The 23475-nt window shown below is 40.3% G+C and overlaps 1 protein-coding gene across 1 annotated transcript; it reads right to left on the reverse strand.

Moving 5' to 3' along the window:
* Positions 1 to 427: 427 nt before the first annotated feature.
* prkab1a (protein kinase, AMP-activated, beta 1 non-catalytic subunit, a) lies at positions 428 to 21752 on the reverse strand. Its single transcript, XM_034191985.1, has 8 exons — positions 21685 to 21752; positions 15953 to 16162; positions 13088 to 13257; positions 12829 to 12922; positions 5632 to 5746; positions 5289 to 5422; positions 3145 to 3213; positions 428 to 1526 (listed from the first exon to the last, which is right to left on the reverse strand). The coding sequence occupies exons 2-8, from the start codon at positions 16097 to 16099 to the stop codon at positions 1449 to 1451; spliced, it is 807 nt and encodes a 268-aa protein (XP_034047876.1). The 5' UTR covers positions 16100 to 16162; positions 21685 to 21752; the 3' UTR covers positions 428 to 1448.
* Positions 21753 to 23475: the final 1723 nt, after the last annotated feature.

Raw genomic sequence — 23475 nt, forward strand, 5'->3', positions numbered from 1 at the left:
ATTTTTCTGGACACATCCTGAACATTTCAGCTTGTTCTTCAAACTTTACATTTTTATGCTGAAACTCTTGGATTTTAGACCCTTTCTTTGTTGTTTTGTTTTTTCTAATATTTCAATATTGCCATAACATCATCTGTTATGAGGCTGACAAAGCTCTCCGTCTCATATGCAATATACACATATCACACAATGTATTTTATAATGACATATGACTCTTTCTGTATGTCACACGTACAGTGCCATATTTTTAGAATGAAAGTGTTCGGGGGGGGTTGTTTTTTTGATATTCGAGTTTTGTTTTTCTTTCATCTAAATGCATGTTTCCATTAAGTATAATTTCAATTCGTCATGAAAAGTGCGCTATTTGGAAGGCAGTGGAAACTCGCTTCAGGACAATTTATCATCCAAATAAATTGGCTCTTTTTTAAGTGCAGGGGTTCATTAATAATTAAAATATGGATTTAGCTTGTCACTAAAGATGCATTGTGCTCTTACTCTTCACTGGAATGGTCTTTACCACAATACTGACACAAAAAGTACTTCAAACACATCACACAAAGAATAAAACTAAAGTTACATAAGGCTACATACATCTTTACTGTGCAACTCAAACTAAATACATCAAGATAAATATGTTGAGCAGGGTTATGACAGTGAGAACTACTGCAGTGCAAATTTTCCTTCTTTCAACTAAATATGTCTCATGAATGTCATCACTCATAGGAACACTTAAATATTGAGCTAACTAAAAAAAACATGCGTAAACACCGGGTGGTCAGTCAGATTACCAACTGTCCTCATCACGCCTGTTTTGAGGACAAATATCAGTGTCTTACTTGGTTATTACTGTCTCAAAGCAAGCATAACATTCTAGAAAACTACAGATTATGTCAGGTTGGAGGGACAAAGTGCACAACAACTCAGTACACAATGAGTGTACAAAAAATAATAAGTTGCGACCTGAGCTGCTGTTGAGTTGGGCAAGGTCGACCCCGACATCCCAAGGAAGAGCAGTTTCCCACAATTTTCCCGTGGTTGTGATGAAATGTGGTATGAAATGAAAATGTCAATCTACCTTCATGAAGATGCATTAAAATGTCCACAACCATTAAAAAATGTTGTTGGCACAAGCTAAGATGGCGTCTCCTGAGGGGTAGACCTGTTTGACTCGCACATAATCCGACTTGAAGTGAGTCGTGTTGATGTAATCCCGTGTCCCGCTAAACTCTTCCTGATGGCTGCTAGAAATTCAAATTAATCAAAACAAAGTGCCTCATAATCCTCTTCTAATGTATAATCTGTTTCCTCCACTCTTTTTTTTACCAAGAGATGAAGTGGATTAAATGGGTGAAATCCGCGAGACGTGAAGTGGATTTACTGAACAAAAGATAGATCTGATGTTTTGTACACTCAGTGTACAGTTCACACATTAAAACCACAGTTTTCCTTCAGATGGGCTTGTATAGTAAAGTAGTGACATACTTCTTCTTGTAGCGGTGTGTTGCGCTGAGCACCATCACACCATCCTGACAGAAAAAAAAAAAACCACAAGATAAAAGACAATTGAGCTGGAGCAGGATCCAGGCTTAAGGCAACAGACTTTGGAATAATGGTCTAATTTCTGCAATGAACATTGTATCAGTGGCGATATTTCCCCAAAGCTAGACCGACTCACTGGACAACTGCCATGACCTCTTATTTCTTTGACTGTTTTGTTACTGCAGCACCTTTTCAGTCACACAGAGCAAAATGAGAACTGTTTTTGCCGTTTCTCAATCCACTTGGATGATGGCACACAAACTCTGGATGCTGTCTGCATCAAATACAGTTAGCAACCATGCAGGTTTCAACAGAAACCATCAGATGTCAGAATCTGACACCTACTGCACAGATTTTGACTTTGATAAACATATCTGGGCAGAATACTCACTGGTCAAATAAGGCTCTCCACCGATGCTGTGTTAAAAGTCCCCAGTAAATTCTGTTCATACCAGACATCTGTGCTGCTAAATCCAAGAGTCGTTAAAAAAATATATACCCAGAAAACTTTATGATTCTCAATGTGATTTACATGATGTTGGTTGGACAGCAGCTTTATAAATCTGTGACCGTGCTGCACCTGAATCAAGGTTGCTAACTGTTGGCCTGTGAGCCACATTTGGTAAAGCATGTCCACCCAAAAGATGGTCAGGCCAGAGTGTCTGCAGTTAAAACTTTGAACAAAAAAAGTGGGAGTACATGCACCCTGCATGACACGGGGTGAGTACAAAATTAAGAATAGTTTTACACCAGTTTGCATTAAATTTACTGCAGCCTCCGCGTAAAAGTGAGTTTAAAGTCCACTAATGACAATAATGATCCACAGTTGTACTAAAATGTAGTTTGAGCTCAGTGCAGAAAACTGTGGACAGTGAAAAACCAATACATCTTTGCCAAAATTTAAATAAAAGAACTGAATCCATTTTTACCCTTTTCTTACTGATTAATTAACATGTATATTCACAAGATTTTTTTTCATCAGACAAAACATTCCATTGAGCCATGGGAGGAGGAGATCCCCCCCAAACACCACCAAAAATGAGATTTCACCCCAGAAAGAACCCTGGGGGGATTATGTAACAGTACAATAAAACAAAAATAGTTCCTTGTTATTACAAAGTGAAGTTATGGGCGGGGTCCGGCCAGCTGCCAACTGATAAGAAAACACTGTGTGCAGGTCAGACACACGTGCACGTGTGTTTGCACTTTCCCTGCAGTCTGACAAGAATCTCTGTATCTACATACTTTGGCATTTTTTTAAGATTAGTTTGTTTTTCTTTCTTTCTTTCACAATGTAGAATTAAATAAATAACAAAAGGTGGGGGGTGGGGGTGGGAAGCATCATCTTTCCTGGAGCTGCTCCATTAGCAGCTTGTCATTTCGTGGCGGTGCACAGATGTACGTGTCTCTGCAGCATATGTGTAAGCTCACAACAGCAGCAGCTGCTCGCTTCCAATTAAAAATATCATTACAAATCTGGCATAAATATCACATCACGATTCCTCACATTTTAACAGCCACATAATGCTGAGAAATGGCTACCGCAAAATGTCACAGTGTGTCTTTAGCGCTGGTTATTGCGATTCAGTCAATGTGGCGGTTTACCTTAATGGACAGAGCGTAGAGATGGTTCAGCATGACGTGGTTTGGTTCTGGAAGCAATGCTGGATCACACTGGAAGTTCAAAAGAAGTATTAAAAAAATTAACAATTCAGGAATCAAACAAAATAATTTTGTGTTAGAATACCAGAATGCCAGTTAGGGATAGGTATCGATAAGATTTCATCGATATCAATGCCATTATTGATTCCGCTTATCGATAACTCTTGTGAATTTTCTGTGTAGGCTTTACAGATTTTCTATGTCAACAACACTTTATTGAGTCTTAAAGTAAATAAATATGAAATTGGTCACTGGAACCTTAAACTCTGGACATACGGTAAATAAACTCTACATGGTGGATCCTTGATCTCTGGACATATCTAGAAATAAACAATCTGTTTTTGTCAAAACGTTTCCTTTCAGACATTTTGGCAAGAATGTCACTCCATACCTCTAAGCTGAGCTCAACTGGCTGCTGCACATCAGTGCAGGATCTCATTTTGGGAGGAAAACAACATTTTGATCGATTATAGTTTATTGATTCTATTGCAACGTTTGGAAAGAGGTGTCAATTGATTTAAACAGTGATTCGCTTTGACGTTATTAATTCTGACCGGACTCTATCTTTCTAGCTTGATTCGGCAGAGAGCCGCGCAGCCTTTGTCAGCCTTTCTCGCAACAAGACAGGAGTCCCAGTTAGTGGCTTTAATCCACATGAAAGTAACTCACGATTGACATATTTTAATGGCTTTGAGAGGGGTTAAGAACCGGATTTGCTGCTTCTGAAAAGCAGCGAAGCAAAGAACCAACGAAACAACGGGTCAGAGCACTACTTTATTGCTTCAAGCTTCAAAGCAGAGCCGCGCTGCAGAAACAGTTGATTACAGACCCGCTGCAGGGTCTGTAATTAACATAGAGAAATGATCATCTTCCTGAAATGATCATCTTCCCGACAAACACCCACAAAAACAATGGCCGCTGTGAAGGACCAATAAGGGAATCGTTAAGCAAAAAGGCTATTGCTGTCGGTGGATCGAATAATTTTTTAACAATTCTCGAAAAGAACCGGTTCCCGATACCCAACCCTACTGCCAGTTAACTTGATCTTTGTTTTTCTTCAGGTTTTTTAAGGCTTCTGTTAAAGCGATGTTGATATAGTGCAGCAGATAAGTGTAAGAATGGTTCATTTGATGATACAAACACCAAATTTGGTATAAATACTTCTGAGAAGTGTTTTTCTTCAAAAAGCTGCTAGCCACATAAAAATGTTAATTTAGCCTATTTGTGCAAATAAAACACACTGGCAAGCAAATACAGATGATTATAGTGCTAAAACATTAAACATGTTGCAACTAAACACAAATGTAACATTTTAAGATATAATATGAGTCATCTTCAGTTTTAAAAGTAATATTTTTTGTGCAGTGAACCTATTTTATGCTACAGTACATTGACAGAAACTCACAAATTTACAAAAACAATGAATCATTGGAGACAGACATTAGTTATTCCATGTCATTTTTATTTCATATTTCCTTGATACTACATCACATTAAATGAGGCCTACAAGTATATCAAAATTGCAGATTATTAGAAATGTAAGCACTAATATGGTACATAAAGTCTAAATTCTGCATTTGCAGCTACATAGGACTGTGCAGCTCAGCCCAGTGTTGGAGCACTTGCATTTTCCTCTGCAAAGCCTCTTGTGTCCACATTTGGTGAGCTGTTGGCACTGACGACTCATGTTCATCCAAACGACATGGCTGACTTTAAAAGGAAAAATACTAGCTGTACTACTAAACCCTTATACCCCAAACACTCACACGTTCTGCAGCATATTGCCTGAACTTAATTTCAAATCTCCCCTAATCCACAGTACAATATTTAACAGGTTCAACACTGATATAAACCAAGATTGTGCAAATACATGATGAAAATACATATTTCTGGGCACCACCCTGAAAACTGGAGTGGCTAACATTTTGGCGTTTTTTTGTTGTTAAATGTAGACCAAGAAGTACCATTGTGCTAAAGCTGGTGCTTGTATCATGAAATGAAAATTTCTTCTGATATATGCAATTATCTTCTGCACTAATACCAGCAGTTAACTTTCAAAGTAACTGAACTGGCTTGAAGGGACTTACAGAGATCCCGGTGTCTTTGTTGAGGATGACCTGCAGCAGGTGAGGAGGGAGTATTGGTGGAGACTTAAACTTCTCATCTGGTTTGGGAGCATAGGCATCCTGATGATATGGTCCAGGAGGGGAGCTGGAGAGGTCTAAGACAGTTCGAAGACAACGTAACTCAAACAAGACCGTTTTCATGTAGAAATCACAAAACTCAGTGAGAGGTTTACTTGTCAGCAGTTGGACCAAATATTAATACTGAACAAGGTGTCAGAACAGCTACATGTTCTCACACTTTACAAGATGGAGTCGTCTGAATCCACATTACTTAAAATATGAAAAGGGACGGTGAGCCACTTACCTGACATGTCAGAGCATTTCTGCGAGTCCACCATGAGAGCGTCAAAAACCTCAAAGTCCGTGTTTTTCACCTGGATGACATTGTTGACTGTGCCTAGCTGGCTGGTTACCACAGGCTGTGAAGAAATACGAAAGATTCATTCACTACTAAACCTCATAAGTACAAGCCGCCTACAGATAACACAATCTAATATAAAAAAATCTCAACAAATTACACCTGTACATTATTAAATCAGCAGTTCATTCACACGTTTAATCCATGTTATTTTTTATTTATTAGACACCCATGCATAACACAAATTTACTCACATACAAAAAACCAAACTCATAAAAGAAAAGTCAAAGATGAAAAGAAATATAAGAAAATAAACAAATTACATGGTGCCTAAAGGCGTAGGCAGAAGCAACGCTTATCAACGCCTACACCCCTGTATAAAGTCAAATCAAACCAGGCATATAAGCCTGATCATAGACCTTTATATCCAAACACAACCTGAACTACAACAGCACATAGCTACAGATAAAAGAAGTCAAATATTTCTCCAGACAGCACCCAAAACAATCTAAAAAAAAAAAACCCACAAAAAAACAAAGATTTCAGTATAACAGCATCTACATATAACACAACTCAACCACATTCATCTAATACATATCTAGAAAATACCATTTCTTTGTATAAATATTTGAACCAGTTGATATCTGGACATCGCTTAAGTTTCTTCTGTAAATTATTCAATTTTTGGGGACCACAAATGGATACACAAAAGCACCTCCTAGTTGTCCTAGCACCAGCAATTTTTAAATAATATGAACCCCTTAAATGATATATTCCTTCTCTCTGCGTAAAACATATTCTTGAATTCTGAAAGGTAATTTTTTTTTCGCTTTATGCCTCAACTGAACACTCTTAAATGAAATCATATCATAAATTTTTAATATCTTTGATTTAATAAACAACGGACTGGTATGATCCCGAAACCCTGAATTGTGAATTATTCTTAATGCTCTTTTTTGAAGGATGAATAATGATTGTAATGTAGTTTTATAATTATTACCCCAAACTTCAGCACAGTACGTCAAGTAAGGTGCAATCAATGCTCAATACAGAGTGTGTAGTGATTTACCATGTAGAATGTACTTTGCCTTATTTAATACTGCAATACTTTTAGAAACTTTCTTTTGGATATGTTGAATATGTGCTTTCCAGTTAATTCTATCATCAATAATCTCACCTAACAACTTATTCTCCTTGACACTATCTATATTTAGCACAAGTATATTTAACTGTATTTGTACATCCTGTTTATAACTTCCAAATAACATCATTTTAGTTTTAGACCAATGTAATGACAATTTGTTCATGTCAATCCAATTCTTCAACTTTATCATTTCAGTCCTCAAATCAAATAATAATTGCTGCAAATTCTCCAGAACATTCTTCCAGAACAAAACAGGTTTGTGTCATCAGCATTTCCATTGTCAGAGCACAATTCATGGGATTTCTGTCAAAATGCTCAATTTTGAGTTTTAGAAAACTGAAACACTTTTCTTTTCCAAAATTCAGAATGATTTCCTATGACTGTTGAATATCAGATTTTTTTTTCCATTTATCGTCTCATTGTCATGGTTTCAATTTATTTATGGAGTGCCAAATCACCACACAGGTCGTCCCAAGCCGCTTCACAAGGGTAAGGTCTAGCCTTACCAACCCACTTGGAAAAGTTAAAATAACAAGTTGGGTCAATTTTCCTGCTGTACTGTACCTATTTGCTGTTTCACAGTTGTCAATCTCGCGCCATCTCGTGGTCCGTGACTCACACGAGAGGTCAGTTTCCACAGAGTTCCGGTTCAGGGCACAATATAAACAAACCTTGTGAAGTATAGACAACAAGACAACATCGGGGCACGGCAGAAGTCGTCACAGGTGCTACACCTCCTCTAGATAACCCTCTCAATTTGGGAGAATGTCTCTTCATCATAATCGGCCATGAACTCACTGGATTCGCCCATGAATTCCTGAATTCAATGCCATCCACATCCTCGCTACCCACTGTTTACATACACTTTGAGATGCTGAAACTAGGCTAGAACCGCGGTGCATTCTGGGAAGCGCAGTGGGATTATGGGAAACATTAAAGTACTGAATGAGAAATTAAAGATTCTAAAATTCAACTTTTGCCTTCTGATAAGGTAACTCAAGTTACTGAATACTGATCCATTACCAAAGCCTAGCACAGTCTTATAAACTAGTTAGAGGTCCCGGTGCCAGGAATCTGAGGTGAAGGAGAAGTAGTTCTATGGAGACTCAGGGGCCCGCTGGTGCTGGTGCTTATCACTGGATTGTTTAGTGTGAAGTGGATGAGAGTCTACAACAACCCCCAAGATGGAATACTGGTCCATTACAGGTTACCTCCCCAGTCAAGGCCAATACCTTTTACAGCTGGGTGGACTAGGACATCAAGTGTCTTATCCAAGGAGCAGGGTACTACTACCACCTATGCCCACAGGGTTGGGAGCACCTTAGGGCTGACTGGGAACACTGGGTCAAGTTTCCTAGGGTCTGGCCATAGCATTCAAATGCTGTATTGGGTCTCCTAAAATTTGAGCCTGGACTCATTTATGACATCTGTTGTTCAGACCAGCTGCATGAAGGTGACAGTATATTTGTACAATCCAAATTCCAATGAAGTTGGGACGTTGTGTAAAATGTAGCACATGGCCTCGATTCATCCTAATTAAATAAATACATTAATGCTGTCTCAACAAAAACCTGAGTTTTGAACTGCAGACAAAAACTGTCTTCACTCCCAGTTGAGAAATTCCTTTTGACAATTCCTTCTGCTTCACATCAGAAACAGAATGGTAAATCGAAGTTCTTCAAAAGGAGCCCTTGCCTGGTTTATCGGTTAAATTCCGGTCATTATGAATTACATGATATTATAATGGCTTCACGTCAGAATCTGAGCTTCTCCAGGCCAGGAGAACCCAAATTTTATGACCTCACGCCAAGGCCAGACCCTCTCAAGACTGCAGGATGATATCCCTTCCACAACACATGGCCATAAAATTTGTCTTGATAACAGCTATTATCTGTAGGTCTAAGTGAAGAAAGACATTCTTTTAAAATAAAAGAATTGCATCATTATTTCTTTTATTCATATATATATATATATATATATATATATAAAGACTTCTAATGTTATTTGTATTGATTAATCAAACAAATGCTTTGCATATAATCATTCTATTTTATTGACATATGCTCCTTGTAACTGATATGTGTTTAAGTGTGATCTTTCTGCATTATCAACATGTTGATGGTGAAATATTCTGTTTATCCAAAGGATGTTTAAGTGACGATTAATGATGTGTATCCATTCATGTGTCTCAGAACAATAGTATAACAAAATAGTGAATGTGTTGATATATATATGAAATAGTTGAATCATTTGGGTCTGCCCTGTGAACGCATGAAGTATTCTGTGAGATTACACACTCTAAATGGGCGGAGTCTGGTGATGTCAGTCCCCCTTAAAAAGTTAGAACAGAGTGCTCTTCGCACTCTTCTCTTTTGGCTCTTCCAGCTTCCTCTTCTCTCTTCCTTTCTTAAACACTTAATTTTTATTTTGGGGTCAACAAGGCCCCATGCTAAGCTAAGACAGCTAAAGCTACCACGTGGCTTCATTCATTCATCCTTTATTCTTCGAAAAACTTAAAGTTTTAACCTGACACTTTAAGGTGCGTCGTCTTTTGAATTTTTAAGAGAACGTCTGAGCTGAACTTTTCAAAATAATAGCAAAATTCCAGGAAAGCGACTTTTCCTTTTTGAAATTTTCCAACGTTTTTAAAGTTTTAATTTTTTCCTAAATTCACAAAGACTTTTAATCTGGCTCCAACAAACTTTTTAAAAGCTACCAGAAACCATTTTCAACAAACACCTTCCACCTCTGAGTTCCTGCAAGCTGACGACGGTGTTGATTTCAAACCATCAGCCAACCTGTCGGTAAAGCCAGCCACAAGTCTTTGGGATCGCCTGGGGAGACCGCTGAGTTAACCCCTTGACCCAAGTGAGCACGACGGACGGACAGACGGACGGATGGACGGATCCCTCTGTACCACCTCTTCAATGTGTCAGCTCAGTGACCCAATTAAAGGTTCCAGGAAAAGGGTTTGCTGTCAATGGATAAAAAGTGGCTTCCTTTTAAGCATATTCATATGTTTGTTTAAGATTTATCTTAATAATTGGCCTCAAATTTCATCTCTAAATTCTAATCAGATTTATTTAGTCTTTAAGCTCTATCTCTCCCTCTCTTCCAACTTCTCATGAGTGAGTAAGAAAATTGTTTCCATGAATTAACTTATTTAATCACTGTCCACAAAAATGCCAGTAAACTGTTAATTTCTTGTATACTTGTAAATAAATTGTAAATATTTCTGCTGTGATTCATTTTGTGTTCAGAAGGAACCATTTGGTTTCAGATCAGAGACTAATTAATTCAATTGAGTAATTAATGAATGTTTAAATTAAAGTACCTATGCTTCAAATCGGTCGTGCCCTGAGTATTAATTAAATAATAAGTATTAAACTCTAAATTGTTAATTATTTTGGTGACTCATCAGATGGGGCCTAGTCCAATCTAATTCAATTTGCTTATTCACTACACTCTTATGGTGCTCTGGTGTGAGCCGATCTAGAATTGACCAATTTGGTTACATCATTATGGTTCCCGTGTGAGGTACCATTCATTCCAAATAATTAAATTAATGTAAATTCTTTACATTATATTGGTCCCCTGTTGCGAGGCCTGTAAATTTGCTACAAAAATGTAAATACAAACAGAATACAATGATTTGCAAATCCTCTTCAACCTATATTCAATCGAATACACCACAAAGACAAGATATTTAATGTTCAAACTGATAAACTTTGTTTTTGTGCAAATATTTGCTCATTTTGAAATGGATGCCTACAACACATTTCAAAAAAGGTGGGACAGTGGTATGTTTACCACTGTGTTACATCACCTTTCCTTCTAACAACACCCAATAAGCATTTGGGAACTGAGGACACTAACTGTAGAAGCTTTGTAGGTGGAATTCTTTCCCATTCTTGCTTGATGTACGACTTCAGTTGTTCAACAGTCCGGTGTCTCCGCTGTCGTATTTTACGCTTCATAATGTGCCACATATTTTCAATTGGCGACAGGTCTAGACTGCAGGCAGGCCAGTCTAGTACCCGTACTCTTTTATGACAAAGCCATGTTGTTGTAATACGTGCAGAATGTGGCTTGGCATTGTCTTGATAAAATAAGCAGGGACGTCCCTGAAAAAGATGTTGCTTGGATGGCAGCATGTGTTGCTCCAAAACCTGGATGTACCTTTCAGCATTGATGGTGCACTCACAGATGTGTAAGCTGTCAATTCCATGGGCACTAACACACCCCCATACATCACAGATGCTGACTTTTGAACTTTGCGCTGGTAACAATCTGGATGGTCTTTTTCCTCTTTTGTCCAGAGGACACAACGTCCATGATTTCCAAAAAAAATTTGAAATGTGGACTCATCAGACCACAGCACACTTTTCCACTTTGCGTCTGCCCATTTCAAATGAGCTCAGGCCCACAGAAGGCGGCGGTGTTTCTGAATGTTGTCTGATGTATGGCTTTCGCTTTGCATGGTAGAGTTTTAACTTGCACTTGTAGATGTAGCAACGAACTGTGTAAAATGACAATGGCTTTCTGAAGTGTTCCTGAGCCCACGCGGTAAGATCCTTTATACAATGATGTCAGTTGTTAATGCAGTGCCTCTTGAGGGATCGAAGGACATGGGCATTCAATGTTGGTTTTCAGCCTTGCCGCTTACATGTAGAAAGTTCTCCAGATTCTCTGAATTTTTTGATTATATTATGGACTGTAGACGATGGAATCCCTAAATTCCTTGCAACTGAACGTTGAGAAACATTGTTCTTAAACTGCTGGACTATTTTTTTTATGCAGTTGTTCACAACGTGGTGATCTTCGCCCCATCTTTGCTTGTGAACAGCTGAAACATTTTGGGATGCTCCTTTTATACCCAATCATGAGTGTCCTCAGTTCCCAAAAGCTTATTGAGTGTTGTTAGAAGGAAAGGTGATGTAACACAGTGGTAAACATACCACTATCCCAGCTTTTTTGAAACGTGTTGCAGGCATCCATTTCAAAATGACCAAATATTTGCACAAAAACAATAAAGTTTACAATTTGAACATTAAATATCTTGTCTTTGTGGTGTATTCAACTGAATATAGGTTGAGGAGGATTTGCAAATCATTGTATTCTGGTTTTGTTTACTTATTTATTTACATTTTACACAATGTCCCAACTTTATTGGAACTGGGGTTGTATGACTGCATTGCACAATACAGTCTGATACCCCATTAAGTTCTGTGAATCTGTCACGTGACATGTTGTGACCTGTGACTTATTGGGCTAATTTACGTATGGCTAGCAAAACCTTGTAATACTCTCCATGTTCCAATGACACCACTTTAGTGGATAAAGAACAAACACCCTACTGGCCACTTTAACGCAAGTCTACATTTCCTCTTCTTTTCAACAGCCTTTCAAGATGTGCAGCAGCATGTCTCGCAGCCAAAGGTTCACTGTTGAGAAATGCTAAATGGACTGCATTTATATAGCACTTTTCCATCTGCATCAGACGCTCAAAGCGCTTTACACAATAATGCCTCACATTCACCCCGATGTCAGACTGCTGCCATACAAGGTAATCACTACAAACCGGGAGCAACTAGGGGATTAAGGACCTTGCCCAAGGGCCCTTAGTGATTTTCCAGTCAGGCTGGGATTTGAACCGAGGATCCTCTGGTCTCAAGTCCAACGCTTAACCACTAGACCATCACCTCCCCTAAGAGTTCCTTGTTAAGCGTTCCCTCACACAGCAAGCTCTTCTGCCACGCCGCCTCACTCGTACACCATCAAACCCAAGTCTTGCATGTAATACAACCTAGCATTGGTCAAATTACCATGTTTGATGATATGAGCTACTATTAGGATTCTTTCTTCTTATCGTTTATTTATTTTTACAAGTACTGTCAAGAAAAGTGTTTTTCTTCTTGAATGTTTAGTGAAGGTTTGCTACACAAACATATTATTTAACATGGGTTCAAATTTTGGAGAGTGAAAGACTGATCACTGACCTCAGCCGGGTCATGGGTCCACTGGCCATCCACATAAAACTTGTACTGATGTTCCCCTTCAGGTAGATCAACAATGGCCACAAAGGTGTTCTGACTTTGACACATGAAAAGAAAGACACGTAAAAAGAAAGACCAAGAACACTGATAAATCGACTAACCCTGCTCGAGCCAAACATCCTTACATTCAGAAAGTTGAAATAGTTGTATGAGCATCACTCGCGTCAATGAGGAACTGTAAACTTTATTGTCCATGCCTCACCTTCTGATGAGGGGAATCTTACTGGTCCAGTTGTTGAAAGATCCAGAAAGGTAGACCTCCTTTCCATGTCCAGTCCACCGAAATACAGTTGGGCGGTCTAAAGTCGTCTCCTTGTCTTCTGCTTCCAGGTCTTGCTGCCATGCAAGGAATTCGTCTTTCTCTAAAGGAGCCTAAAATGGTGTCCAACAATCAAAATTCCACATTTAATCATTGAAATCAGGGATCTTAAACTCAAATGACTCTTGGGTTACTGTAATGGTTCTGCCCATGGAACAGGGCAGCTTGAACACGCAAAGAAAACAGCAAACTAGGATGTACTTTTCTGCCTAAATATATCGTAACATCTAGTCATTACATAATGCTAAGAAGTGGGATGTAAAACATGACATTAAAAACAAGTTGGTGAACTGTGACACATAACTGACGGGCTTTCTCAACATGCGAGAGTGGACTTCAAGGTTTTAAATTTAACTGAAAGAACTTCATTTTTCCATTAGGATCTTAATATGTGAAGAGCATTAGTGTGTGTCCATATCTCACACACACACATACGAGGTGAGATTGAGAAGTTCTGAACCTGACCCAGAAAAAGTAGGGCATGGATCTCCATCTTTTGCATTCTGAGAAACCATCATTTCTCAAATGACATTTTGACTCACTGTGCAATACTGAGAAGGCAAAGGCTATTCCCCAACCATTGGACAGATAAGTCATACATTGAACATTACACGCACAACCGTTGGGCAGATTAATATGATGTCTTACCTTATTCGCCCAACCGTGATCGTGTATTTGACACGTTTTGTGCATCTAAACTACGTTTTTTTACACCACTTTTTAAGGTTCTATTGCGGCATATGTTTGACACATTTAATGGTGCCGTCTTTAATTACTGAGAAAACACCATAATGGATGAAAGCAGACAAACTTCATAAGTATTTTGAACGGAAGCCTGTTAACGACGACAAAACAGTTTTTGAACAAAATGCTGCTTGTTGTCTGTAAGACGGTGTTAGTTTGACACAGTTCCCTGGGTGTGATGAGCCAAACAGAACCACTTTAGATCACAGCCCCTCCGCGGGCTGCGAACCCTCCCGCAGCCGGCGAGAAAATAGCTGCCTTTTTCCCCTCCCGTGTTGAAACCAGAAGTAAAATTACAAGCGCGCTCATTGGTCAGTTGTGGTTGGGCGTATATGCTCACGTATTTAATTTATTGAACCAACAGTTGGGCAAATGGCCACTCCGTATTGAGAAACTGGTTTCTTAGAATGCAACCTGACCCTACTTTTTCTGGGTCAGGTTCAAAACTTCATAATCTCACCTTGTGTGTGTGTGTGTGTTGGAGCTATGGACACACACTGATGCTTCATATATTAAGATCCTAATGGAAAAATAAAGTTCTTTATCCATTAACAATGGATATAAAATCTGTAGCACATAATAAATGAACAATACATGTTTTAAAAGTGTTAAAAAATACTCAAATATTTTAAAACATTTTAACAGTGTTCAACCATTTATACGTTTAATGGATGTCGGCACAAGGCTAACTGTAATATTTTGTTGCTAATATACATTTTAAATTAGAGTACACATTCATCTTTAAAAAGTCTTGTAGTAAAATATATTCTAGGTGGGCTCATGCAATGATTAAATTAGGTTGTATGAATGTGGACTTTCCAAGACAGCATTAACATTAACAAAAACTGGATGGCAAACAAGTTCTTGGAACTTAATAGAGGGGAAAAACACCTGAAATTCTTATTTGTGTTCCAGCCAACTTTGTCCCCACAGTGATGGAGAACCTTGTGTTGTGTGGGCCGCCAGAAGAGGAGGTACTGCTGGCCCACCACCAGAGGGCGCCCTGCCTGAAGTGCGGGCTTCAGGCACGAGAGGGCGCTGCCGCCTCACAGGAACAGCCGAGGTGACAGCTGTCACTCATCAACTATGACAGCTGTCACCGATCACCTGCACTTCACCCCAGATAAAAGCAGGATGACACCTCCACCACGTCGCCGAGATATCGTTCTTCTAAGGAGGTAATATTCTCAGTCATAAACTAAACTGTATGTTAGTCTGAACTCTTTTTGTAGCCTCTTTCCTGTGGAGCCTTGTCCGCTGATTGGTGGTTTGTGAGAGTGCCGACGTCTTCGCCTCTCACTCTTTCCAGATAAGTACAGAAACAGGAGCTGCACGAGTGTGTGATTTGAGGTGGAGGTGGAATTCCCACCGTTGTTGTTACGGGGTGTACACACACCCACACTTGACTGTCTTTGCTCTTCGCCAGCAGTACCAGATCCGACACGCGGAGACGGTGGCCACCTGGGGGATTCGGGACCTGGCGGCTCCAGTATCCTTCGGGTTCGGTGGTGGAGGAAATCGTGTGGTTCCGGTTCTTCTTTAGACGGACGTCTCCTATCGTCGAGCCTGCCCACACGACACCTTTATCCATTGACTTTGTATCATTCTATAATCTGCTGTGTATGGTTGTGGCATTCACAACAGTAAAGTGTTCAAATTTGACTCCTTCTATTGTCCGTTCATTTGCGCCCCCTGTTGTGGGTCCGTGTCACTACACTTTCACAACACGGCTTACTTTCATCTTTAGTTCATCCAACTGTCAACAAGATTTGTAACTTGGTAATTATTTTGCCTCTTTGATGAAATAGATAAAAATCTCAGATTTATTTTTTTGCTGGGATGGGAGCGTTTGGACATTTGATTTTCCGTTTACACTTTGATGAAGGGAGGAATGTTAAACACTATTTTTTTTTTTTTTTATTTCATGGTGCCAAAAAATGTCTGCATATGGGAGGAAACATCTGCTTGGTGCATCACAAACTGTAGGGCAGCTGCACCACTGACCTTCAGATCTTCACCATGAAAAATAACTGCATCTTCAGGACTGTCCATAATGATTTTGGGCCTCTCCCCCTCCTTGCTGCCTCTGCTGTCCCTCCGATGAGACTTCTCCCCGTGTCCCATCGCTCTCTCACTGCTTGTGTTGCCCATGGTGGTTTCTGCTTGTCAGCTGCCACAAAGTGACTGCGAGTGGCGTTTACAGCCAATCAGGAACTGAAAGAGTGAACAACAGGGATTTTTATAGTCACGAAATTGATCCAGGCCAAAATCTTCCTGTTTAACAATTTACATATTAAAGAAATGACTCCCATCAACAAGGCATACGTTTGTGCACAAAAAATGGAAATATACTCTAATTAAAAACTATATGATTTCATATTTTCTCTCCATGTATGCAATAAACCACACAGTGGTCTGACCACATTTTCAGTGTGTCGATTTAAAATTATTTGTAAAAACTTTTAACGCAATTTATGAAGAAAATTTTTGACTTGATTCCAGCTTTAAAAATGTCAATTTTGCCTTTTAATCTACTTTAATCACTTTAAATATTTTTGGGAGTGGCATTATGATTGTATTATCACTAGTGTTACTACACGTAAAGTAAGCAATCAAACTCATTAACTGTACAAATAATGAACAGAAATGAATTTGAGCACCAGCTGCACATTGAGGCTCAGATTTACCAAAAGGAACACAGAATACTGCAGCCAACCTTTCAAAATTTCTTTTTTAACACTGTCGCTCTAGTGTAAAGTTGTGAGTCGTGAACGTGAACCAACAGGTAAAAGTACACACTCTCTCACAGCCACTGAGTTATCCTGGTGTTCTGGTTGCTTCCATTAATGCTTTCTTTCTGCAAACGTCCCATGTCTTTACAATTCTTAATGACTGATTTAACTGAACTCCAAAAGCTGTTCACTTGGAAAAGTTCTTGCATCCATCCTGACTTGTCTATTGACAACTGGCTGTAAAATGGGCTGACTACAAATACAATCAAGGTTTTTATGATGATTTATGATTTGGAACTGTGTATCAGTGTTAAAAGTTAACATTTTTACATATGCCAAGTTAAAAATGCTGCTGCTAATGATATGATCTGAACTGTATGCAAACCACAAATTTGTATTAGTATGGCACCCATTATCAATTAAAATACCCAACATCACAGTTCATTCATAAGCCAAACCCTCTTAATCAAGTTCTTAGCTTGTAATTCATCAGATGCCTCCTGTTCAGCTTTGACACAACCATGTCACCTTTTATTTTGTGATAATCATGGTTTCTTCCACTTTGAATTAAAAATTATGTCACCAGGGTTCAATTTTACACAAACACACTCTACTTTGTTTCATGTTAATGAAGTTAAGTTGAAATTCTATGCCTTTTTTTATATATAGAAACTGTAATTCGACACAAATAATCCAAAAAGACTTAATTTCAAAATTTGGATAATTTTAAATGTGAAAGTGCTCATACCACAAACATACAAAAACAGACTGGATCATGCTGTAGACATTTAACTTGGATATTATAGTCTAAAACTGGTTTATAAGTGCCAGTGTCAATTTGCAACAATAACCATTTACCAAAATATAAAAATATTATCGTTTCCAGTAGTAACGTGTTTATGCCACACCTGAAATCATGATGCTGACCACTCTTTATATAGCCTTAACAAACCCTATGTTATGTGTCGACGCGGGTTGAGGAGCGGACCTGCGTCTGACGGAACCCAGCGCTAAAATAACCAGAAAGCGGTTCCAATAACAAAACAATTTATTTTTCCACCCTCTGGTGCATAACAAAGTGTATGAACAAAAAAATGCGTCAGTCTGGTGGAGTGAAGGCTGGCACGCTCTCCAGCGCCTAAAAGGATCGAAGCCCGGCGCTTCTGGACTCATTTTACCGCCAAACACCCCCCAGGTGGACACGACAAACCGACTCTCTGCGAAGGATAGAAAAGGTGAGGTAAGTCAGCAGCTACAATCAATGTCCTTCAAAAGGCACACACTATCAGCAACACATTCAGGTCTGTATTTAAGCAGCTTCTCACAACAGGTGGAGGATTACCACTCCGCACGCCACGGCAGTGAGAAGCGAGCTGCACAATTCTCATCATAATTCAAATCTACTGCGTAACAAAATACCAAGTTACTATCAACAATTAGTCAAACAATTAAACACCTCAAATGTGTGCTGACAGCATGTGTCCCTCACCCTTCTTCCTTCACAGGCACGATGTGTCAAACCCAGGCGCGGTCCTCAGCGTCTCACAAACGAACATCACAAGGTCGAGTTCCCGGCAATTCTGCTTGAATCACACATGGCTTAAATGCAGAACGCCATCTCATTATCTACTTCAGCTGAAAGTCTTTAAGGTTGCACGTGAGTACCATCCACAGGTGCTGCACATAACGTTGATGAGGGTGAAGGACTCTTCAGCCAGCACCTTCTCCACAGACAAATCAGTTTTCATACCACCTGGAGAGCAAAGAAAAGAACACCAAAATGTCCAGCCACACCCCCCCCAACACACAACAGTACCCCCCCTTTAACGGGAAGCCTCCCGGCGACCAAACAGACCAGGTCCGAGAACAGCACCTCCCTCCGGGGTCCTCGTCAGGAAGCAGACAGCATAACGCTCCCAAGGTCCACCACAGACAGCAGGACAGGGCACCGCAGCTGGAAGGCCGGCTGGCATCAACAAAAACCCCAAAACAGTCCCTAGTACAATCCAACATACAAAGAAAAACATAAAACCCACCCAAAACCTCCCCAGGGGACCGTCCCATCCAACCCCGGGAAGAAAAGAAAAACTCCCAAATGCAAAAACCCAACACAGCCCCACAAACACAATACAAACATAAATGCATAAAAGAAAAATAACAAACAACCCCCCCAGAACGACTTGCAGAGCCCAACACCCCCCAGAAGGCCTTTACCGCCGGTTCCAGGAGGAATAGCCAGAACCGGAATCCCACAAAGGTCCCCAGGTACACATGGAGCAAACGGCGCCCCCCAGAGGACCGTACCATCAAACCCCAGGAGGCAACCTCCCCACAACCCCGGAACCCCAGACCCGGCCACACTCGGCTAGTCGGCCCCACAAACCAATTCCCCCCCCAGAGGACCGTCCCATCAACCCTGGAGGTGGAACCCGGAAGGAAACAAAACAAAATCAAAGTCCAACCCCCGGAGGACTACCCTAAACAACCCCGGGGGCAAATAAAACAACCGTTAAACCCTGTTACCTTCCCCAGCACCCCGAAAGACCCCAGGTCCCTCCCAGAGCCCCTCGGCGGCTCAATTTTGGCGAACGGCACAAAACATCAAGCCGGGGAAGGGAACAGGAAAAACTAACCCAGCCCCAACCCCAAAGCGCAGCGGAAAACCGGAAATACGTCCGGTGCCCCAACTCGACCATATCCCAGCCTCTCGGGAGGGGTGGAACTACCGAAATGGCGAACGGCAACAGATCAGCCCACCCCTCCGACTGAGGTATGTTCCCGCTGCACCACACCCCGGCAACACCAATGACGAACGGTACAAAGGCTCACCGAGGCTGGAGTGGAACCAAGAAAAACGCCCCTAACAATCCCCCCCCTAGGTGCAGAGGTCTTCTGAGAACGCTCAGCGTGACCAACCTGCACCACCCCACAACCCACAAGACGAACGGTCTTGGGGCAAGTGAGGTTGGGGATAGGGAAGTAGGGAAATAAAAAACAACAAAACAACCCCAGACCCAAACAGAAAATACCTAAATACACATAAAAAAACAACGATCAAGTGAGTCCAGACGGGCTTCTAGCCGCCTATCCTTCACTCCACCAGACACGCCTCTGACTCCCCAAACAAATTATAACCCCTATTCAAAAAAACAAAACATTAACCCATACAAGTTTTTTTTTTGTGTGTGTGTGTGTGTATTATTTCGCCTGTCCCAGAACACCTGGAGATACGTCACCAGAGAACATTGCATCAAAAACGAAGCACAGGCTTCAACGTCTCCCGCATAAGGCTCCGGATGACAAATAATTGGTTCAGACGCCGAATCTCTGGGTGATGGAGTTATCTGCACCGGTATCGATGGTGCCGCAGCAGGAAGCGGAACGGCTTGCGCTGCAAGCTCCGTAACACGGGCGTCTGTTTGTTCAATTTGGTTTGCGAGATGCTGTAATTGCTCCCATATTTTCTCCAAGTGTTCTTGAACTCTTTCGGCGAATGGAACCGCCTCTGGGTCCATTATGGAATGGCCGGGAACTACTGTTATGTGTCGACGCGGGTTGAGGAGCGGACCTGCGTCTGACGGAACCCAGCGCTAAAATAACCAGAAAGCGGTTCCAATAACAAAACAATTTATTTTTCCACCCTCTGGTGCATAACAAAGTGTATGAACAAAAAAATGCGTCAGTCTGGTGGAGTGAAGGCTGGCACGCTCTCCAGCGCCTAAAAGGATCGAAGCCCGGCGCTTCTGGACTCACTTTACCGCCAAACACCCCCCAGGTGGACATGACAAACCGACTCTCTGCGAAGGATAGAAAAGGTGAGGTAAGTCAGCAGCTACAATCAATATCCTTCAAAAGGCACACACTATCAGCAACACATTCAGGTCTGTATTTAAGATTTATGTAAATGAGCAGCTTCTCACAACAGGTGGAGGATTACCACTCCGCACGCCACGGCAGTGAGAAGCGAGCTGCACAATTCTCATCACAATTCAAATCTACTGCATAACAAAATACCAAGTTACTATCAACAATTAGTCAAACAATTAATCACCTCAGATGTGTGCTGACAGCATGTGTCCCTCACCCTTCTTCCTTCACAGGCACGATGTGTCAAACCCAGGCGCGGTCCTCAGCGTCTCACAAACGAACATCACAAGGTCGAGTTCCCGGCAATTCTGCTTGAATCACACATGGCTTAAATGCAGAACGCCATCTCATTATCTGCTTCAGCTGAAAGTCTTTAAGGTTGCACGTGAGCACCATCCACAGGTGCTGCACATAACGTTGATGAGGGTGAAGGACTCTTCAGCCAGCACCTTCTCCACAGACAAATCAGTTTTCATACCACCTGGAGAGCAAAGAAAACAAAAGAACACCAAAATGTCCAGCCACACCCCCCAACACACAACACCCTAAACACAACAATCCACTCGTTCAGACTAAACCCTGTAATATTTTTAATTTATTTTTTAGACACTCATTTAACAGGTTTGATTTATTTAGAAATCCCTACAAATCATAAACAAAAACATAATAAAACATGTGACTAATACCAATTCTTTGGAATTTCAAGGATAATACAAAAAAGTCACACGACTTATTTCCATTGTGGTCCTTCTCTAAAATAAACACAATAAGCAGCTAAATAAAATTTAAATAAATAAATAAAATATTAAAAACATTAAATGAAACTTTTAGCAACAATAAAATAGTTACACAAATTCAATGGCCTGACTTTCAAGAATGCTGTTGAGCAGAAGTCATAACCATTCTCTTAAAACGGCTCAGATTATTACAGCTTTGCACGTCTCACAGCAACTGATTCCAACTAACAGCACCAATATGAAAAGAATGTTTACCAACATTTGTGTTAGGTTCGCTAGGTTAGCTAAACAGCTAACATAGCGGGAAGCTAAGTAACACCTTGGTGTCCTGTAATCGGCAACAGCGCCACAAAGAAGTTAAACCTAACTCTCCCACACATAAAACACGCAAATGGCTTACCTGACAGAAACATTTAGAGGTCACAAAAACACCAGTTTTCGCTCTCTGGCAAAGCCGGCCCCTCGCTCACGCATGCGCAGTAGCTCAAACAGGAGAAAAATTTTATTTAATGTACATTTTTATTTTTCACACGTTCATTTGCAACGTAAAATAGCGTACGAAATATGACAATATTAGTATAATTACAATTACGGTATTTTTGTTTTATAATTCTCGACAGGGTAATTCTAATGTTGTCCACTAGATGGGACTGTTAGACAAACTCAAAATTGTGAAGGGGACCGTTGATGATCTCAAGGACAAACAAGGTAGAAATAGAAACAAGAGCAGGTTGAATCTGCATCTAGTCGGGGGCGGAGTTAGCCTACTTTTAGGGGTGCTTGATATATATATATATATATATATATATATATATATATATGCTTCGATTTAATGGCTCGTGGCTCTTTGATTCGCTGCTCTTCAGAAGCGGTAGGTCCGCTTCTTAACCCCTCTGAAAGCCATTAAAATATCATGAGTCACTTTTGTGTGGATTAAAGTCACTAACTGGGACTCTTGTCTTGCAGTCGAGAAACGAGAATCATCCTCTGTTTCGTTGTCACAGCTTTAAATGCTGCGCGGCTCTCTACCGAGACAGAGTCCGCTCTGAATTAATAACTTCAAAACGAATTGCCGCTTTAAATGAAATGACACCTTTTACAAACGTTGCAATACAGACAATAAACTACAGTCGACTAAAACGTTTTTTCCTCCCAAAATGAGACGTCTTGCATTCTTTATAAACCTGACCTGCAGCACATCTGCAAGAGCTCAGCTCATAGATATGGAAATACATTCATGACAATAATAATGTCTGAAAGGAAATGCTTTTGACAAAAACTAACAGATTTTATTTCTGTTTATGTCCAGAGATCAAGGATCCACCATGTAGAGTTTATTATGTCCAGAGTTTAAGGATCCAGTAACCAATTTCATATTTATTTACTTTAAGACTCAATAAAATTTTGTTCAATTTCAACTTAATCAGCTTATGCCAAATTACAACAAAAGCCGTCTCAAGGTGTCTCACACAGAACAGTTCAACATAAAAAAAAATTAAAATAAATAAAATAAAATAAAAATGAAAAAAATTAAAATACCTAATTAAAAACAGAAGTAAAAGAATAAATGGTAAATGGACTGCATTTATATAGTGCTTTTCCATCTGCATCAGACGCTCAAAACGCTTTACAATTATGCCTCACATTCACCCCGATGTCAGGGTGCTGCCATACAAGGCGCTCGCTACACACCGGGAGCAATAGGCGATTAAAGGCCTTGCCCAAGGGCCCTGAGTGATTTTCCAGTCAGGTGGGGATTTGAGCCCATGAGCTTGTGGACTCAAGCCCGACACCTTAACCACTAGACCATCACCCTCCCCCCTCACCACCTCATGAATAAAACATAACCAAATAAAAATTACTCATAAGAAAGAGAATAAAAATAGATTTAAGTCTTGACTTAAAAATGTGCACGGACTGAGACTGACTCACTGAGGGCCATTCGGGGTTTTCACATATCCCATAATCCCTTGCATGCCAGAGAGTCGCTGCAGTCAAAACAACATAGAGAATCCACACGATGACAATTGTAAATGAATATTATACTACAAAAATGTCATTTTTTATGATTTTCATCACGTTAATAAGAGACTGCTGCATGATACCTTGAAAACTTGCTAAAACAATTATAACAAAAAATCCGTATCTGCTACGTTTAATCTGCGTGGAATTTAATAAGCGCAAACCGAAT

This window comes from Thalassophryne amazonica, chromosome 17, assembly GCF_902500255.1.
Source record: "Thalassophryne amazonica chromosome 17, fThaAma1.1, whole genome shotgun sequence".
NCBI lineage: Eukaryota > Metazoa > Chordata > Actinopteri > Batrachoidiformes > Batrachoididae > Thalassophryne > Thalassophryne amazonica.

Coding starts and splice junctions, on each gene's coding strand:
- prkab1a (XM_034191985.1), bottom strand. CDS start 16,099: ATGGGCAACACAAGCAGTGAGAGAGCGATGGGACACGGGGAGAAGTCT. Junction 3,214..5,288: donor ACAAAGACACCGGGATCTCT/GTAAGTCCCTTC, acceptor TTGAACTTCCAG/TGTGATCCAGCATTGCTTCC. Junction 1,527..3,144: donor TCTACGCTCTGTCCATTAAG/GTAAACCGCCAC, acceptor TTTTTCTGTCAG/GATGGTGTGATGGTGCTCAG.